General features: G+C 31.9%; 1 protein-coding gene across 4 annotated transcripts; it reads right to left on the reverse strand.

Moving 5' to 3' along the window:
- Nucleotides 1-932: 932 nt before the first annotated feature.
- LOC149908450 (protein RUFY3-like) lies at nt 933-19886 on the reverse strand. 4 transcript variants are annotated; one of them, XM_090101922.1, is made up of 14 exons: nt 19625-19886; nt 16071-16249; nt 15770-15879; nt 15451-15658; nt 14981-15159; nt 13413-13549; nt 12554-12612; nt 6844-6969; nt 6238-6378; nt 4015-4112; nt 2183-2324; nt 1856-1930; nt 1543-1773; nt 933-1224 (listed from the first exon to the last, which is right to left on the reverse strand). In XM_090101922.1, the coding sequence occupies exons 1-14, from the start codon at nt 19794-19796 to the stop codon at nt 1099-1101; spliced, it is 1983 nt and encodes a 660-aa protein (XP_089958048.1). In that variant the 5' UTR covers nt 19797-19886; the 3' UTR covers nt 933-1098. The 4 variants fall into 4 exon arrangements, with proteins under 4 accessions (XP_089958048.1, XP_089958045.1, XP_089958047.1 ...); XM_090101919.1 differs by lacking the exon at nt 19625-19886 and adding an exon at nt 16503-16950; XM_090101921.1 differs by lacking the exon at nt 19625-19886 and adding an exon at nt 16542-16949.
- Between the last annotated feature and the right edge of the window lie 1566 nt (nt 19887-21452).

Below are 21452 nucleotides of genomic sequence, written 5' to 3' on the forward strand. Positions count from 1 at the left end.
AATTGTTTTTTTTTTAATCAACGCATTCACGTCGGTATGGCGGACTGTAAGTCACATCGTAACTGTATGGCATGACACTACCGCCTACATCTTTTTTAAGGGCTATCGGTAAATTCTAAAATTTTTGTGTTACAAATCGTTGGACTTTCGCTATTTATCCGACGAGTGTGACTAACGCCCACGCGACTAGTCCGCCGGTACCAGCGTTCTGACCATCATTTTTCTTTTTGTCATTGCGTACTAAGACCCCTCTAGACCGCCATCCTGTTACAAATGGCCCGAAATTTTGTGTCAGTATCTCCCGGCCTAACATGTGCATTGTGTAAATGTGTTGACGTTCCAGCTCTTCTTAATATACCTATATACATGTATAAGCTTCATGTACGAAGAATATATTTTTATGTAACATTTATAATGGAGTATGTTTATGAAAAATAAAACGACAAATTCAAGTTGTAATTGTATATTTCATGAAATTATATTAATTATAACATTTTATTTACATATAATTTATTAACAATTATTAATAGTTATACATTAACTTGAAGCACCACACTGCAAGTTTTTATTTATTTAAGCTACAACATAATTCTGCTATTCATTTTATACAGCATTAACCCTATTTTATATTCTATTGAATATAATAATTTGAACACTGCTCTTGTAGGTCTGTAATGTATTTTTAATGAATTAAACTTACACGATAAAATTCGATTTGTGAAATAATAAACAAAACGATAATATCGAAATTATTATTTAAAATAAACTGCACTCATAAATTATAAGTTTAGCAGGTACTCTAGAATAAAATTTGTTACAATTAACGCAACTTCCCATAGCACGTGAAAATATAAAAATTTAATGACAATATTACGTAATAATTGGACATACACATAAATATACGACATGATTTCTTTAGCGGTGTTTATTTACCGATTCGTGGATTTTTCAAATAACAATTTCAAACATTGAGCAACCTTAACAAATATTTTTATAAATTTATTCTTTTTATAGCATATTAGCTATTGGCATTTATTTAAAAACACGATTATCGTCGATAATGATTCAGTCTTTGTTGTATATATACAAGTTGTATAGCTACGTGAGTCGAACTTCAGTGAAGCACGAATCACACACTCTGACTGGTTTGGTGTTGCCAGCTAATGCTACTGTTTTCTCGCTACAAGCCCCGCAAAAAATGTTGCCGCATCTTCTGCAGTGGTGCTGAAACAAAACGAAGAAAACGTTAGTATAGTGTGATTAAATATTGTTTTTATTAAATATATCGAAAATCCGAGTTACAAAGAGTAGATTGTATAAGAAAAAAAATCTAAATCTGTAGGTCCTATCATAATATACATGTTTTACTATACTAGTTAAAAGGTACACGTGCCATAAGATATACAGAATGTACTTAATTAAATCTATATTTTGTGATCCATCTAATTTTTATCCATAACATAAAATTTTTAAGCAATGCAGTAGATAATTTAAAAATACCGTGAAATTAGGGCCGGTTAAGAAACATAAAGATTTCTATACCTTCCGCCTGGCTATATTGAATTCCTTAGCACACGCCGCACAAGCGGTGGCATCTTTATCGCTCGTCCAATTGGGAGTTTCCTCGACCGATGCTTTCGCTTCCTTTTCCAATAATTCCGCTAATTGAAGTTTATTCTCGCTCAACGTCGCCCCAACTTCTTCTAGAGTTTTCTGCGCTTCGCTATATTGGATTTTGAGTTGGTGCTGTTCTTCTTGTAGTGTTATATATTTCTACGAATGAAATCATATTCAGATTATTATTAATTAGGAGTAAATAATTGACATAGAACATTATAGATTTTCAGGTACTCACTTGTCCGATTGATTTTAATGATTCGACTTCCTGTGTTAACGCTGATATTTTGTCACGATCGCGTACCATTGAATCCTAAAATTGAAAGCCAAATAAATACAAAAAAAGCCTATTGTTGCAATAATTTTTGCAGTGTCATTGTTTATTATTAAAATGGCAAAAAATAAATCAATAGGTTAGCCGTTAGTAGATATTAAACTTACTCATATCCTAAGTTTAAATAAATTAAATATATCTAGTCCTCTTTTTAAATTTTATAAATTTTTGTCGACATTCGAAAAAAATATGTAAACTTAAAATCGCGAAATTTTGCAATACAATACAAACCTGCAAAGAAACTCTCCATTCCCTTTCAATCCTTAAATCGCTTTCTGCCTTCACGGCACGTGATTCTGCTGTCGCCGCCTTCTGACCTAAAGATCGCGCACTGTCTTCGAGACTCTTTCTCACTGCCTTATCTTCTTGTAACCTAATGTTTGTGAATAAAATATAATTCAAATGATGTGTATTCGTAATACTATGTACATTAATAGTAGTATTTATTACATACTTTAAAACAGAGATGAATTTGAAGCACAAATACTTTTTCAGACATGTGGTCTTGTCAACAATGTAAGCAGTTAAACATGATAAGTACGCGAAACAATAATTATGAAAGAATTATGTGACCGCGTATTGCGCTACTGCGAAATATATTCTGCGATGAATATTGTGTTCGTTTTGATAGCTTCATAATTATATTTATCATAGAAGCAGTTTTGCTTTGAAACAGATATACGTGAAAAGGGTAACAAAATCGTTCTATAGTACCTATTATTTTATTGTCAAGTATTGAGGAAGTGTATCCTAATCCCAAAAAATTCTTCAATAGAAAGAATATCTCACTTCGATGGAAAAAAAAAACGATGGAACATTACATTTAAGTAACTATGTTCAATAATAATATTTTATTTTATATTATTAAATCACGTAAGATTTTTATTTCATTTTGAACAGAAAAAAGCATATGAATAGCATGTGTACCTAGTTGATTTTTACTTTATCAATATTAATTATTTGTATATATTCTTTGAATTTATGTAAAATAATTTCTTGATATGTTTTGGTTCTGATAATTCTGAACGTATCATCCTTTAGTAGTGGAGAACTTAAATAGTGGGAAAGGCAGAAGGATGAGGTACAAAACAAAAATCACGTATAGCAAATAAATAAACAGTATTACGAAATAGCAGAGCAATATATATCTACAAAACCAGATATATTTTTTTTAAATCGACAATAATATAATATATATTATATATCTCTATAATATTGGATTATTTTTTAGGAAAGAGCATGCAAAATCATATGTGATAATGGCAAACCTAGACAATAAACCAAAAATGAAATAAGCAGTCTGTGGTTCATTCATAAATGAAACATCATTAATGTTGGAATAACCTTTATTATAAAGAAGGCATACATCACTAGAGCTCTGAATTACAAAACTATAAAAGAAAAAATGATATATTTAATGCTAAATAACAACGCTTACAAGTATGTTGCGCATTTATTCTATTTCATACTATGATATTAAATATTCCTAATAACATTGTATGAGATCAATTGAATTTTTGAATATAATTAAAATATTATTTAATTTTAAAGATTTAATCACATTTCAATAATACTACAATATCATTGGTAAAGAATACAAAATACTTTTAATATTTGGTTTTATTCCTATTATTCGATACAAGATTAAGTATTGAAGACATAGTATAAGATTAATAATAAAGTTAAATAAATTATAATAACAATGACAAAGTATAATGAATACAAAAACATTTTCGGTTATTAAATAAAATCTAAAAAATATCACGTAACATGTTATATCTAGAATTGTAAACCACAGCAACAAGAAGCTAAAGCACTAGCGCCTTGCTATAAATAACCGAAGTTTTATTTTTAAATATTGCTATCAAAATATTCATTTAAATGACTAAACAGGTTTATTGTAAGGGTTTGCCAATATCAAATGAGTTTACTTAATAACGTTACGTCAGCAAGCTGTGCATCGCTCACATATAGTGCGATAAAACTTGATATGTCAAGCTGTTACCGCAACAACTTGAATAGTAATCTAGGCACTGTTTTTAGATAAAATATATAAAACCTACTTTTCATCGAGTTGATGTATGGTGCTGCCCATTGATTCAGTCTTTGCTTCCAATTTGGCTATAAGGTCTGTTTTATGTTTCAAGGAACTTTCACATTCCTAAAACAAAGCCACCACAATTTAACTCGGTTAGAATAGTTCAAATCCTTTGTTAGTATTGGCCCTTAAGTGTTAGTAAGCGATAAAATTGGTAGTATACGTGATCGAGGCTAATAAGATGGAATAAATAACTATATGAATATGTATTTTATGTGACCATCATATTTTCCTCTATAATATGGCATATATGCGATAGTATATAGATAGGTTATATAATATACTAATTTTATCTAGAAGGAAACACCACCTCGAATGCTATTTGCTCATTAAGTTATTTACAACGATTTAAAAATTACAGTCTACTCTTCAACACTTTTCATAGGTTTTTCAGTACTATTGCCTTTGCGGAACGGTGGTATTTCCTGAAGGTTCAATTTTTTGTTGGGTGGCCCCTCATCTTTCGACTTTGTACCCTTTTGAATGCTACTTTGTGCTCTTAAAGAATCTAATTTTGCTCCGAAAGAATCGTTAGTGGGAGATTTTAAAGCTTTAACTAGATCGTGATCGGGTCCTAGGAAGTGGTTATATTTTTCGAGGTTGTGAAGTATTTTGCCAATTTGTTCAGCTTTTCCCTGAAGCCTGGATACCATTTCGCCCTTCTGCGTGAGCTCCACTTCGCATTCCTTCCGTTTTAAAGCGCGGCATTGATGAATACAATAGCATTAGTATATTTACATATTATTAAATACATTAACCTTCAACTACTTAAGCGTTTGGAACAGAATATTATATCCTAGAAGCTGCGGAATGCACTAAGGGAACGAGGCGCTTCGTTAGTGGTGTAGTCACGCTGGTGAGGTAGGAAGCAAAGCATTATATTGAACACATGGTTATGATGAATTATTTTATTATATTTCACATTCTTCTACGTTTTTCGATTCTATTTATCTATTTTTTTTTGGGGAAGAAAGATAAAAGATAATCTCTTATCTAAACTAAACAGATTTTTATTCTTGGAACGTCATAATAATTTTTTACTTGCGAAACTACTACAAGACGAAATGTATTAAACACATTTCAAAACTAATATTTTTAAGGCACTTATAATTGTCTATGTTAAGTAATGTTTAAGTAACGAAAGACAATGGCGTTGATTATATAGCAACAAATGTTTTAAGATGACACAGTGATTTATTCGATAAGCCGAAGGTATGATTATATTAATTATCTTGAAGAGAATGCATGGGCGGAAAATATTAGCTCCCACACACGAAGATCGGCCTTGCTGGGACGATGACACGATTCATTGAGATTGTTTACAAACGCATTGCCGTAATGCAGATAATAATATAAATCCTATATTATGTTCTATAAGATATTGTATATGGCCATGGGTAAATATTTTTTAAGCTAAGTTCTCCTTTAAGATTTATTTCCAAAATTGATTGATGGTTTGGAAAATTTATTGGAATTCGAAAGAGTTTTATCCCCTAATTTTGGCATCGTTCACAGTCACATTTAGACAACTGTTTAGATCTATAGTCATATTCCAAACTTAGACACACTTTTACTACAACGCAAATAAGCGTGGTGGGATCATGTCAATGAAATGTATACTTTATGCCTTACAAATTAGAGCGTATATTGATATGTTCGTGATGTGAGATGGTGTTGTACTGCAGCAGAATAATTTAAGTTGCATGTGTTAATGATGACGATAGCTTTTGCTGTCCGATCAAATTGGCGTTGCGACATGCATGAACTTGAAATTACGTCATTATAATAATAAATGAGGCGTTATACAATAATTATTATGCAATGACCGTGACCGACACAATTCGCTCATTTGGAGGTCAATTAATTGTGGAAGAGCGAATGATTTGAACTGAATAGTGATAATAGCATAGAAAAGCAACGGAGTGGGTTTCGAAATAATTTTGTTACTGATAGTTCAAGGTCTCTACGAAGCCATTAACGGTCAAGGTACAAAGGGTACAAAATCCTACATAGTAAGGCATGCTTTATTTATAGGGTTTGCCATTAAAGAAGGCAATAAAAATTCTATGAAAACATATTTGTAAGTACAACCATTACGGTAAAAATATGATTTTATATTTACTTAAAATTTGTAATGTATAAAACCTTCTTCAATGTCAAAATAGAAGGAAAATATTATGAATGTTACCTGCAACTTTTTGTACATTTCCAAATTAATCAGTTTTATGTCGTCTAACTGTCTCCTCAAAGATATAATAGTGTCTTGTTTATCGTGAATATCTTTTTCTAGCAATTTCATTGCTACTTCCATTTCCGCTTTTAGCGATATCTGAAAATTGTTTATTATTTATTTTAATCTAGATTAATTTGAAGAATTAAAAGTGTCTGAATTATTCAGTTATAATAGTTCATTAAAATTTAACGGGATAGTATTAAAGAGATGATGGTTTTATATCGAACATTTATGTGGGAACAGTCTGTTAGAATGGAAATTTTACTGTTAATTTACTATTCAAACAGTTAATTTTCACGCAGATTCTTTGTAACTAGAGCATTTTGAAAATTACAACTAAACTGTTCTTCTTCATAATTATATTTTTATTACTCAACTGCGGAGATTTTGGGGCATATAACATAAGTAATAGGATATATAGGACAAATTCCAACTGGAATTTTTGTCAAAGGATATGAAATTTAATTTAATTGATTATTTAAATTACTATGCGTTACATAAAAATACTTTAGTAATAAAATGCACGATATCACATTATTCTTCCTTTGGCAATGCACTTACTTGCAGATCAAGTTCCTTTTGCAGTTCAGTATTCTTTTTCCTTTCTTCCTCCAAGAATTTGGAGAATTCGGTGTCCTTTTCATTTTTAGACTTATCCGAGGAAGTACTTTTAACGCTGCGTTTTTCCTTAAAAATTGACGTCATACTTATTAACAAATGACATACATTTAATATAACGAGTTCCTGATGATAATTAACTGCTAATATAACAAATGAGTGTTTACATTATATTACTAACTAGATTTCCGCCCGCGGCTTCGCCCGCGTTTTCAAAGGAATACCCGCATAGTTCCCGTTCCCGTGGGATTTCCGGGATAAAACCTATCCTATGTGTTAAGGGCGGTTAGTTCAGACAATTTAGGCATTTTAGGCCCTGAGACGGCTCGCGCCCGCTTTGCGCAGGAGCCGGCGTGACATGAACTCCGGTGACCTATGAAGGCGGGCGATTACGCCACAGTATAAATAAATCAGTAGGTAGTTCGATTTTATTTGCTATCGTAGGAATGTTTTTGATAAATAATTAATTTACTACTAATCCTATACCATTAAACGAGCAATATTTGCATATTTGTATATTTGTTTGTATACAGTGTGGAAATTTTCGATGTGCCCTGAAAGGAAAGTACCTACTTGAAATACTAGGGATAGCAAATTTTTCTGAAAGGAAACATTCCTTTTTCAAATTTTATTTTATTATTCAAATCGATAGAAACAATATAAAAGATAATTTATTGTTAATTTCTCGTAAAAATATTTGCTCTTAGAAATAAAAATATCATGGAATCGAACATTTTTATTGTAGCATCAACATCATCTAAACATAAAAAACGCTTCTGGTTTATTGGTCTATTTTATAAATACATTTAAAGTTTAAAATGAAACTATCGTTCTGGATACATCAATAATTTATTTTCTTCTGAAAATATTGGTAATAATAATTAAAAGTAAAACAAATAAAAAAGGCAAAATAATAATTGAATTTTGTAAATTGAAGTCTTGCACCGCAAACATGTTTAAGGACGCTGTCACATACATATCTGCGTTACTCAAATTTAGGTATCTAATAACGTCGCAACGTGGTGCGCGGGAACATCACGCTTACGTAAACATAGTCCAGTCTGTGGGGAAATGTAAAAGCCTCTGCTCTACAAAAGGTGGCGTAGAAAATGTTTTGAAACAATATTGTTTAGGTATGAAAGGTTAATAAAAATCCAAGTTTTCGACCTTGACGGACCCAGGCGCTAGCCGCCATCTTGAATTAAAGGTGCTAAAATTAGGTATATTTTAAATAACTTCTCAATTGTTTACTAAATCACAAAAGTGTCTATGAGGGGTTCAAAGAAAACAAAATTACCTACATTTTTTTCATACATGATTATTCTGTAAGTCTTAAAGGTAAAAAGTTACAAGCGACGGAAATAATAATATTTACAGAAATCACATAATTTTAATTTTGTTTAAAAATTGTGCAGCAATCTTTTTTTATTCTTTTTGATGGCCCGGGCTGGTTAATGGTGGCTTCTTCATTATCGTCGCTGAAATTTTCTGTTTCATTGTCCGTATTTTTAGTTTCCAACCATGAAATTTCGTCGATTAAATTTATTTTTTATTGATAACTTTATGAATCGTTCATATCGGATATCTTCTAAGGATTCCTTATCCATGTCCCCTCCGCAAAAAGTTACTAGAAAGCGTGCTCCAGCGTCTTCGATTTCTTCTGGTCATGATGACGAAATTTCATGGTTGGAAACTAAAAATACAGACAATGAAACAGAAAATTTCAGCGACGATAATGAAGAAGCCACCATTAACCAGCCCGAGCCATCAAAGAGAATTAAAAAATGATAGCTGTACAATTTTTAAACAAAATTAAAATTATATGATTTCTGTAAATATTATTATTTCCGTCGCTTGTAACTTTTTACCTTTAAGACTTACAGAATAATCATGTATGAAAAAAATGTAGGTAATTTTGTCTTCTTTGAACCCCTCATAGACATTTTTGTGATTTAGCAAACAATTGAGAAGTTATTTACAATATACCAAATTTTAGCACCTTTAATTCAAGATGGCGGCTAGCGCCTGGGTCCGCCAAGGTCGAAAACTTGGATTTTGATTAACCTTTCATACCTAAACAATATCGTTTCAAAACATTTTCTACGCCACCTTTTGTTGAGCATAAATACCTACAGACTGGATTAACATAGCACATTCCGTTTTATAGACCATCTTCATACTTGATATTATTTTATTTTTATTGAAATTGATTCTAGAAGATTACTGGGAACTTTAAAAATTCATTTTGTCTTTTTTATTAGTAGGTACGATCCTGATAAGTATGTTAGTGTATTCAACCAACTTAAAAAAGTGTGACTATTTTACAACAATTTGAATAATAATCAATTAATGAATTGTATTATTGTATAATGTATACAATATCGAAGCTTATTAAGAAATGTATAAAATACTTTTTTATGAATTATTAATTATTATCATACATCACAATATTATATTACCGGCAATATATTAAACCCTTCATAATAAATGTATGTTATTCCGAGAAACGGTCGGAATGAAATTATAATCGTCACATTACCTTTATATCTTTAAATCTGAACTTTTCCTAAGTAGCAAATGTGGGTGGTTTTTGGGGTAGCGATTAACCAATATGAGGTCAAAACTAAAATCTAAGATGGCGCCGACGAAAATTTGAAATGTTTTCGTCATGGGTGTCATTTTCAAAGAGTTGGAGTAGCTATTAATCAATATGAGGTCTTATCTAAAATCCAAAATGGCGCCGACGAAAAATTACATCTTTTCGTCATGGATGTCATTTCCATGGTTTTTGGGGTAGCTAATAACCAATATGAGGTCAAAACTAAAATCCAAGATGGCGCCGACGAAAAATTTGACTTATTTTCGTGATGGGTGTCATTTTCATGGTTTTTGGGGTAGCTATTAACGAATATGAGGTCAAAACTAAAATCCAAGATGGCGCCGACGAAAATTTGAAATGTTTTCGTCATGGATGTCATTTTCAAAGAGTTGGAGTAGCTATTAATCAATATGAGGTCAAATCTAAAATCCAAAATGGCGCCGACGAAAATTTTACATCTTTTCGTCATGGATGTCATTTTCATGGTTTTTGGGGTAGCTAATAACCAATATGAGGTCAAAACTAAAATCCAAGATGGCGCCGACAAAAAATTTGACTTATTTTCGTGATGAGTGTCATTTTCATGGTTTTTGGGGTAGCTATTAACGAATATGAGGTCAAAACTAAAATCCAAGATGGTGTCGACGAAAATTTTACATCTTTACGGCATGAGTGTCATTTTCAAGGTTTTTGTGACAGCTATTTACAAATCCCCAATGTTATCGTCGATAATTTGGTATATAGCCGATATAAAATATTCGTCGGCGCCATCTTGGATTATAGTTTTGACCTCATATTCGCTAATAGCTACCCCAAAAACCATGAAAATGACACCCATGATGAAAAGATAAAATTTTCGTCGGCGCCATCTTGGATTATAGTTTTGACCTGATATTCATTAATAGCTACCCCAAAAACCATGAAAATGACATCCGTGACGAAAAGATGTAAAATTTTCGTCCGCGCCATCTTGGATTTTAGTTTTGACCTCATATTGGTTAATAGGTACCCCAATAACCATGAAAATGACACCCGTGACGAAAAGATGTAAAATTTTCGTCCGCGCCATCTTGGATTTTAGTTTTGACCTCATATTGGTTAATAGGTACCCCAATAACCATGAAAATGACACCCATGACGAAAATATGTAAAATTTTCGTCGGCGCCATCTTAGATTTTAGTTTTGACCTCATATTCGTTAATAGCTACCCCAAAAACCATGAAAATGACACCCATCACGAAAATAAGTCAAATTTTTCGTCGGCGCCATCTTGGATTTTAGTTTTGACCTCATATTGGTTATTAGCTACCCCAAAAACCATGAAAATGACATCCATGACGAAAAGATGTAATTTTTCGTCGGCGCCATTTTGGATTTTAGATTTGATCTCATATTAGCTAATAGCTACCCCAAAAACCATGAAAATGACACCCATGACGAAAAGATGTAAAATTTTCGTCGGCGCCATCTTGGATTATAGTTTTGACCTCATATTCGTTAATAGCTACCCCAAAAACCATGAAAATGACACCCATCATGAAAAAAAGTCAAATTTTCGTCGGCGCCATCTTGGATTGTTGTTTCATAAAAATAATATTTGTCATACTCATACAGATCAACCAACATCAAAATAGTCTTCCTACTAGTACTTCAAAACTTTGCCGCTATTCCTATTCAACAACCCATAAAAAAAAGGATCTCAGGCAAGGTAATTTTTAAAACATAATTTTAAATTACAAATAATTGTAATAATATGAAACTTGTGTTGATTTGAAGAATAAAATAGAAAATTATATTTTTTTACATTTTTAGTTCTTTCGATTCCCGGTCGAAGAAAATGAATTTTTGAAAATCTTTGAATGCAGTTCTATTTCTTTATAAAAATAAAGGAATGTTTCCTTTCAGCAAAATTTGCTATCTCCAGTATTTCTAGTAAGTACTTTCATCCAGGACCCATCGAAAATTTCCACACTGTATTTACAAACAAATATATAAATATGCAAATATTGCTCGTTTAATAGTATAGAATAAGAAGTTAATTTATTTACACCAACAATCCTAGGATAGGTAATAAAATCAAACTACTGATTTATTTATATTGTGGCGTGCTCGCCGTTGTACTTGCCGCTCGGTTCTAATTATACGAGCGGCGACTACAACGTGGTCGGGAGCAAAACTAGCACAGGTCCTCCCTCGATGGCGTCCGGTTGGACTTTGGCGGCACTGGCGTGGTGCGCGCGAGTCGCATATTACGTATTATATTTTATATAAAAAAAAATAAGGGCTAAATTATAAATCTATCCAAAAATTCCACTGTAAAACCTGATTAGTAAATGAAATGTAAAATTTTCATAAAAATAGCGTTTCCCTAATTCGCATAAAACTGAATCTGCTTTCAAAATCGATGCAACTTCTGATTTTTTTTTTATCGAGTTAAATGTTTAATATTGTGTTTCTATCCAAAAATTCTACTAGATCAAACGTTTATCTGTACTATATATTTTTTTAGGATTTTAAATATGATGATTTCTCTGAAAAAAACATGATTTAGAAACATGAATGTCGGACCAAGGCGCCTTAATCCTAGTTACCCTCTACATGTGTGCTAAATTTCATTTTCATCGTTCAGTAGTTTTTACGTGAAAGCTTAGCGTGAAAGAGTAACAAACATCCATACATCCATACTTACAAACTTTCGCCTTTATAATATGTAGTATTAAGATGTGAAATGTTGCACTAAATAACATAATTCCACAATGTAAACAATTAGCTCTTTATTAATGCTATTATCGCAATAATATTATGATGAATTATCTTCAAAATCCGAATTTCTGAGAGCTCTGCGATAACAATTTGATGAATAATGTAAACTTAGTAATTTCAACATAATTAAAATGAATGCTATTGGAATGTTAGGAATTGATTATTCTATATTTCTAATACGAACAAATGCTTCCATTTAAATATTTGAGCATTTGATTTTTCTAAATAAATAATAGACATTAAAATAAATGGCTTTTAACAAATGATATATGCGGTACTATATCACTCACCTCCTCCTCCGAGTGCAATTCAGTCACTTTGATCCTGCTATCTTTAGTAATGTCCTGACCTAAACAAAAAGCAAACGTTATTGCGGTAATGTCAAAAATAGCTTCTCCCACGCGTTGCAAAGACTTACATGACTTCCAATAGCTATTTTTTCTTTTTGTTGCCGTATTTCCCATTGGTAAGCGGTAGTGCATAACGGTATGGTAGAATATTTTGGAGACGCGTGATGCGTCGCCGGCATACTAATGTATACTAAGCGATACAATAGAGGTGTAGTGACTAGTGACTCATTATTGTATTGTAAGGTGTCTTATCTAATGCGGATTGTGTTCGATGCGAATTTCACTTTAATCTTTTTGGAGGACTAATGCAGCGTGTTCAATGTTGGTACCTACGCAGTACGTTGAACAATCCTAATTTTGTTGGCTTTCACAGTGTTTTCGGTTTAGAGGCAGTTTTTGATTTTTAGTGTATTTGGTCGAAGTGGTTTTTTTAGGATGAGGTCTTAATGCGGATGGCGGGATGATTAAAATAAAAAAAAGTAATACGTGGTGATGGTTGTATTAACTAACTTTTATTATTAATATTTTTGGAAAAATATCAATACGATTCTTATAACTATGTATTCTCTTATCTATGGACAATCACCAGATTTTTATTTAGATAGGTATTCTACAAAATGACCTAATTAGTAATAGAACCTTTTTCGATATTTGAAATTAAATACAGTTTGTAAAGTGTTCGAAACGTCGGGAAAATAATATAATGAATAAATCGCCTTTAAAATCCATTAAAAATCTTTAATTTCTAAATGTATAATACTCTCGTAAAATCTAACACTAGAAAATACAATATGCTTACCCAAGGCGTGCTTCAATTGATTGTTCTCTTCGACTAGTTGAATCATAGTATTCTTAGCGATAGCCAGATCCTCTTTCATAAGAGCGTTGGTTGTCGTCAAGCTTTCGACTTTCGACTGCAAATTTGCTACAGTCGCGCTGAAATAAACTTTTGTTAATAAAGGTATAAACCATTTTGTTAATATAGGTCCAATATAACACCTCGAAAATGAGACGTAGAGTTCTGGCTTACATATAAAAAAATGACTGGGGTAGGAGCTAGATGAGCATTAAAAAAACATTAAATTGGAATTGCTAACTCAGTGTACATTACTATTGCTACTGTTCTAATCGGAAGGAAAACTTGTGGAAAATGGCGCAATAGTAAGAACTAAAATATACTGATGATGATGACATAGACGTGACATGGTAATTAAATTTAGATGAATATTGTCTTTTAATAAGCAGAAAAACAAGTAAGATAAGTTTGCTATACATCGAAAACAAAATTGCACTGTAGTAAGCCTATATTACACTAATGTACCAATCGCGTGTTGCTGTCGAAGTTTTTGCTTTATTTAAACAATGGGTACATATTAAGATTTTACATTTTTACCGTTAAAGTAGGAGTTAGAAAACATTTGTTTCATATTTGCAAACCTTAAACCCATATGTGAGCTCTGTTGTACATTATTCGGTCAAAATGTAGCATTGGCATTTAATGTGTTGACATTTGAAATAACGTGTATATTGAACCTTAACTTTCTTACCCAGAATTCTAATATGTTTCTTTTCAGATTTTAGTGTTAAATAGCGCACATTCATATACCTACATGTATTATATGTACATATATTTTATGGTATCCCATTACATATATCATAATTTATATACAATTTAAAATTGTGCCTAATTGTAGCGGATCTCCTTTGAAATACAGTTTACAATAAGGATTCGTTTCAGGCAAGGCTGACATTAACTCTTAAATTAAATTACTTTTAAATAAACAATATATACTTTCATTTCTTTTTCCTTGACATCCCATTAAACCGGTTTCTTATCATAAAATTAGGTGAACAATAAAAGATTATTTAATGGCATTAACATCGAATACGAGACATAAAGTTAGTAATTCAAGCGTAATCGTGAACATGTCTCTTTGTAATAAATTCGTGACCTATTGTTTATTGCGTGACTATAATTATTTATGTATTTATGACCGTGACTTCTATAAGTAAAAGCATTTTAAAGTATTTATGTATTGTTAGCTAATTTCTCTGTATATAAATAAGTTCCAACAAAACGTTTCAATATACACTATTTACAATGTAACGTAATGTGTGATTCATTCAATATTTTTATTAAATTAATAGTTTATTTCTAGTCGCCAAATAAATTCACTATTTCTTTCAATTTTATCATTATGAAAACACATTATAAATATTAGCGTAATGATAGCCAAACCCAATCGCAAAAAGTCCTATACGAAGTCAAAAGTAATTTTTATATTCATACCAGTTCCTATGTTTAGCTTGTTCCAACAAACTGTTCAATTTCATAATAATACTACACAATAATAACTGCCCACTCACTTGAGATGTCGATTCAGCTCTTCAATATAATTCTTCTGGTCGAGCATTGTATTGATGTGGCGTTGTTTCGGCTCATTGTTCCCATTATTGCCATTGTTGGCCAAATCGTTCGACGAGTTACTGCCGCGCAGATATAGCGAGAAATCGATCACGCCTTGTTGGCTGTCCAAATCCTCTTCCTATTGAAAATTATTTAGTGTTAAGTTATGTTATTACGATTGGAATGAAAGAGCAGTCATGCAGAGATGGCATAAACATTAATAATAGGGGTATTGTTAATGTTTTCGCAAATCGACGAAAAGCGTCTATTTTGCGGGACAGATATGGCATATTTAAACTACTAGTGTTTTCCTATTACAGCATTTACTTTTTATTGTGATCGAAAAATAACATAATACATTGTTTTAAAACGAAAGCAATAAAAGAAAAAAAAATCATATTTAAATTTCTATTTGTCAATAATATCTTACCTTCACGCATAAATTACAGTCAACGACGTTAAGTCCGACCAGCAGGCCTGTGATAATAACAGCCTCTTCGTTCAACATTAGCGCATGAGGTTCAAAATATTCCTCCAGAGTTTCTTCACGGTGCTCTAATAAAATCCTAAGATAATCCGCAAGCCTCTTTTGCATAAGCGCCAGTCTAAGCCAAGCTCTTGCGCGACCCATTGCAGTCCTGGGAATGCAAGGAATAGTTAAATATCATTTATATATGAAATACAAAATATCATTTAAAATATTTATGGGAAATTTGATGTAGATACATATTTTATTAAATTCCACATACTTAACAGTCGGCAAATCCCTCACACTAGCCGTTATGTCAGCGGCCTCTGGTGAATACTTTTCAACCATTTGAAGGATGTCCCATAGTTCCTTCTTCGGTCCGAGGAGACCCTAAAAACATTGTTGCGTTAAGAAAGCCGTATAAGTAGTTTATGAATATAATAAATAAGAAATTACGTCAAACAAAATCGTTTCAAATGCTATTAGTAGACATAATCGTTGTAGGACAATATTATTTATAGTTTAAGTACGTATGTTAACGGAATCTCAAGTACATAATCTTTGAAATGTTTTTCGTGTACCTTCTTAGGTTTGAGGCCGTGACGCATGACATGTTCGAGAACAATGAAGAAATGGTGTAGCGGCAAATGGTCACTGTCGAGCATCCGGCCATAGCGTAGGGATTGCTCAATTAACTCCTTCACAATCAGTTTCGAGATGTTTACGAGATTACTACGTTCTATGACAACTGGGTCTCGGGCTAAAACAAATGTTTTCATTATTAGTTATCATAGAAGTTAAGAAAATGGCTAAACCATCTTAAAATCTTATCATAAAAACTTGCATGCTTCTTTTATGATTATAATTATTTATCTATTACATGCGCTACAGAATTAAACTACATTTCTATTTAAGGACCAGTTAAAACATGACCACTTATGTATGTAAGTGTCGACCAAAAAGTCTAAGTGTGGGCATGATTCACTACGTACGAACCGTAGTACAAGATTTACCCATCAAAGAATGCATAGGATCGTCCGGAGATAGCGCACCATTGTCAGATGGGCGGATGTAGGAATCCTGCATCTCCATATCGTGCAGCTCCTTCAGGCACAACCACTCGCCGTCGACTGACACGCGAAAATTGCATAGGTAAATGGTGTCTTGCGCCCCGGCCATTTCGGCATCGGGGTTACCGTCACCTTCGATACCCGACGGGAGTCCCAACTCCGGCAAGGGATCTACCCCACGAACCGCAGCAAGAGAACGCATAATAACGCAGCAAATAAACGATGAAGCGAAAAAACAAGCACTCTCGATTGAATTGTGATCACTGTCCCGTATTCATATTACGGTATTTTTACAGTAAAAATATTCTGATTTTGCTTATAATCGTCAACGCTATATTTCACTGCGAAATTAATAATGTTATTTTGATCGCAAGGAAGTTCTTGCTGGGACAATGTCACACAAATGGGATTTCCAGTAAGTTCACTGTTGGTATTGATTTTCCCGCAAAGCGCGTAGGGTTCGGGAAAATCAATACTGTACGCGAAGTCATGCCATCTACTGGAAAAGCGAGAGACTAAGCTGGAGATTGTTTGCAATGTATGAATATTTATCGTGTTGTTGGAAATATCCTACAGATGACCTAGTATTCAATCGCATAAGTAAACAACTAACAATGTTCACCGACACATTTTCATTTGTCTGTATAAAAATTATTGATAAAAAAATTTTAACTACTATTCTAATTTTAATTCTATTCTTATTATAAATGGGCATAAAATTATGAATATTTTTTCCCTCTGAAACAGTTTCAGTTGTAAGTGTGTGTTTTGCTTGGTGACCTACCCAAACTAACATAATTTGTATGTTAAAATTACAGGAACTTTTAAGTTTAAAAGGATTCGATTACAGGAATTACAATAAAGCATTAGTAATTTTTTTTTCTTAAAAAAATATGAACACTACTAACCAAATTTCTAGTTACATGTCTTGTGTACAAATCAATTAAAAAATATAAAAAAAGACGTATGGCACTCAGGGACTGCCGCGGTAAAGCTATTGCATGCTATCCTTCTATATGCCTTCAAGCCACACCTCCGCGCCCGTCGGAGTGGGGAGCGTGAGGTTTTTCGTTACTAAATTTCTGGATTCGGTCCCCGCGCTCAAGGCCCGCGATAGAAGCTATGCAATAGCTTAATATAAGAGAAAAAAAATGTGCAGATTAGAAACAGAAAAGGAGAAAATATTTAAAAAAGACCATATTTTGTTGACTTCCACAGAAAATCATGAATGGAAGATTCATATAATGTCAGAAAATAAAAATAAGAAAACAATAGAAAGGTACGCACAGGAAATAGAGTTTAACGAGATACTATGAATGTGTATTGAATGAAGTGTTTGCAGTATGCAAAATATGTGTAATTAAAATGCAAATAACATATGATAATAGGTGAAAGTGTTTCAAATAATTACTCTGTGTCTGTTTCTTTAAGTGTATTGTTAATCATTTAAAGAGGCCTTCTATATCTCTATAAATAAATACTGAAGAAAACAGAGATTATGTAAATCATTAACTAAATATATATGCAGTAATGTAATGGACATATTTTGGGCCATTGGGCTCGTATTTTGTTTAATGATGAGATGTTTTATGATTTGTGGCTTTGATTTTAACTATGTACATGTATTGAACTTAAAACTGTACAAAACATCTCTCTGTTTGCTAAGAAATACATGTAGTTATACAAGTATGTACATATAATCCCACTGACAAAATTTAACTTTGATTTTGTATATAATCTTGTTGATAAGATTTGCACACAACTAAGTCACCAACAAACGCTTTATGGCAAAAATAATATTGAAGTCATTTGTTTCGTTTGGATCTTCAAAATCTACATTAATACCTAGTTACATTCTGATATATTAATATATGAAAAGACATAAGTTTGTGCATGCAAATACAAACAGTGAAATGTAGACTTCTAAATTATTGTATGCTTTAATATAAAAAGAACTGCAATTGTAAATGCAATCATTATTTTTATAGGTTAAATGGCTGGTTTTCTTTTAAACTATAATAATACTAGTTGTAAGTTATATTAAGTTTTATATGTCATTCATTTTTACACACATTTATCGGCAAAGATGCAAAACGCAAAGCAAAGCAAAGGGCTGAGAGGACTTAGAAAAAGACAAGGAGCCTCCAGATGAAACAACAGGTTCAGATTTGTGTGGTTACAACATAAAGTTTTAAATGTTACCATTAATTTATATCAAAGACTTAAAAATAGAAATTGTAGGTAGGTACATGTAGTACACATTCAGTGTAATGATAATTGCGAAAGTTCAGTAAACAATATTTTTGTAATCTTTATTTCGCATAGAAGTATATTTTTAAAAAAATAATTTGGAAAATCCAAAAGTGCACGCCTCATAATTTTTTTTTAATAAATATTTATTAATTATTATTTTTGTTTATTTAATAACAATTAAACCACATCGAATCAGACCCTGAAAAATGAAAGGGTTCTATTCCTGAGCATACTCAAGCGTAAGAGAAAAAAAAAGACTCGATTAGTAAAGTATTTCGGTCGCTATCGTGTTAACAAGAAAAAGGATCCGCACATACAGACACACGGACGTCCAAGACAGAACTTTTTTAAACTGTTTTTTAACTAGTTTAAATAACAAAAATGACATCAAAAATATCATGAATGTTAAAAATAGTGTTTTTTCTTAATATGTGTGTGTATGTATTATCTTACAAGTGCAATGTATGATACATAAAGACATTTTAAGTTTGAAAAATCAGATGTATTGCGCGAAGTGACAGTAGTACCCACCTCAACGCTTCGCTTATGAGGCGTGCAATAAGTTACAATACTAATGAATTTGAAAATAAATTTGTATAGGTAGATTGATTTAATATTTTAAAATAAACTACAATTATTGTCTGTGAAACCATTGAAGGTCGTGCAATAGATGGATAGTTATAATAGATAAATAAAAATAAGGCTTAAACCAGATGTTATTAATTTTAGGTACATGTTTATTGTCAATTATTACTGTTATGTTTTTAATAATGGTTATGATGATAGTGATTGTATCTATAAATATGTCTTACTTTTTGTTGTGTAGAAATACGATTTCTCCGGTCTGGATAATAACATTTCCGGCCATTTTTCGTCCTTTGATGATGATACTGACGGTGACCTCTCTTGTATTTGAGATTTAAACGAGGACACTGACGTTGTTGGAGAACCCTCAGAATTGTTTCTGGATGAATTAGAAGCCATTATTTTTTATCCTTTCATCGCTTTACACATCATTCTGTTCAAACAAAATTTGTTTTCGTTTTACGGGAATACGCGTCCGTCAATGACATAATGACAATGACAATTACATGACAATTACCAAATAACAAGTGACATATGACAACTGACACGTTTAATAACGAATTGTATGATTTTTGGCTGTGTTCAGAAACAGAAAAATAAATCTGTGTTATATAAACCTTTGAATTTGTAGAGGCTAGTTATTAAAGTTAAAATATTAGACTAAAATAACTATAACTGTGAATTTAGTTTACATTCTGTTCCATATACAATTATAATACATAATGCATTACAATCTTCATATTCCCCGTTTTCCAATTACAGAGCATAATGCGACTCAGTGCCGCACAATGCCGAATTATGCTGATGCTTAAATTGGAACATGAAACGCGCCAGCAGGTTGCGCTAATTTCAGTGTTAAAAAAAAATATTCATAGAGTTAGCAAAAATCTCATTAATGTGTAAATAAAGTGGTATATTATTTACGGTTATTTTAAGTAATTTGGATTTTGATTATTTCATTAACATTTTTTTCAATGTTTGTACCTTCATCCATACTTATATTTATTTTTTTAACACAATTTGAATTAACTTTGATTATTTCGAAAAAACTACAATGAAACGAAAGCTTTAATTTTTTTTCCAACAATTAATAATTAGTAATTACTAATTACTAACGATAAATCGATTGCACGCATCAATTCACGCGCATTACTTTTTCTAGTGCTCGATTGTGCGAAGCGTTGCTGTAGTTGGAACATTCAACGTTAAGCATTATGCCGCACAATGCGCTCTAGTGCTGTAATTGGAAAACGGGGATTATATACCTACGTTTACAAGTTATGTACATAGTAAATGGGCAATGTTGGTAAAAAGTGCAGATAACTTTGCCCGCCCTCAAAAACAGACAAATAATGAATTAAATGTTGAAGAATAATGAAATTTGCTACAACAATATATATGCACACGATCTAAGAAAAACATATGCTAACAGAAAATACTAACGTTTCTATAGAAAATTTTTGCGAAAATTGAAATTATTCAAAAAAAGTGGGCAATATTGACATATTTCACGGTGTAGGTAGTTTCCTAAAAATTTGAAGATCAGCTTAACCAGTCGATCCCTAATTCCCTATAAATTCCCTAAAACTAAGAAGTTTTTTCAACGATAAACATTGTTTCACACCCATGCACTGATACTGCTATTTTACTGGATAGTTTTATTAGTTTAATTGATTTAGGAGCTTAGCACACTGTGGCATGATTTGGGCTAGATGGTAAGATTTACCTACACAAATAAAATAATATAATTTGTACCTAATAGGTATAGTTATTTGGAATTTTTTATATTTTTATTTTGTTATAAAATATCACATAAAATACTCAATAGTGAGGTTTACGGAACGAGCTATATGTTATCTTTAAAAAAAAGTCATAACCTGTGGTCATAACTCAAGACAACTCCGTACGTTATAGACTTTGTGTTTTCAAAACTATGAATTTTCAAACCTCTGCCGTTTTCGATCCATTAAGAGTGTTAATATTTAATGCATTATGTCCAACATCTAAATTAATTATAGCTAAAATAATGTCAGGTTTTGTATTTGGCCAATGTCA

This window comes from Colias eurytheme, chromosome 5 (assembly GCF_061535395.1).
Source record: "Colias eurytheme isolate Ceu_HAF_F1 chromosome 5, ilColEury1 Martin Lab GWU primary, whole genome shotgun sequence".
Lineage (NCBI taxonomy): Eukaryota > Metazoa > Arthropoda > Insecta > Lepidoptera > Pieridae > Colias > Colias eurytheme.

Coding starts and splice junctions, on each gene's coding strand:
- LOC149908450 (XM_090101919.1), bottom strand. CDS start 16,761: ATGCGTTCTCTTGCTGCGGTTCGTGGGGTAGATCCCTTGCCGGAGTTG. Junction 6,379..6,843: donor AAAAGGAACTTGATCTGCAA/GTAAGTGCATTG, acceptor AACAATTTTCAG/ATATCGCTAAAAGCGGAAAT. Junction 2,325..4,014: donor ATACATCAACTCGATGAAAA/GTAGGTTTTATA, acceptor CACAAACATTAG/GTTACAAGAAGATAAGGCAG.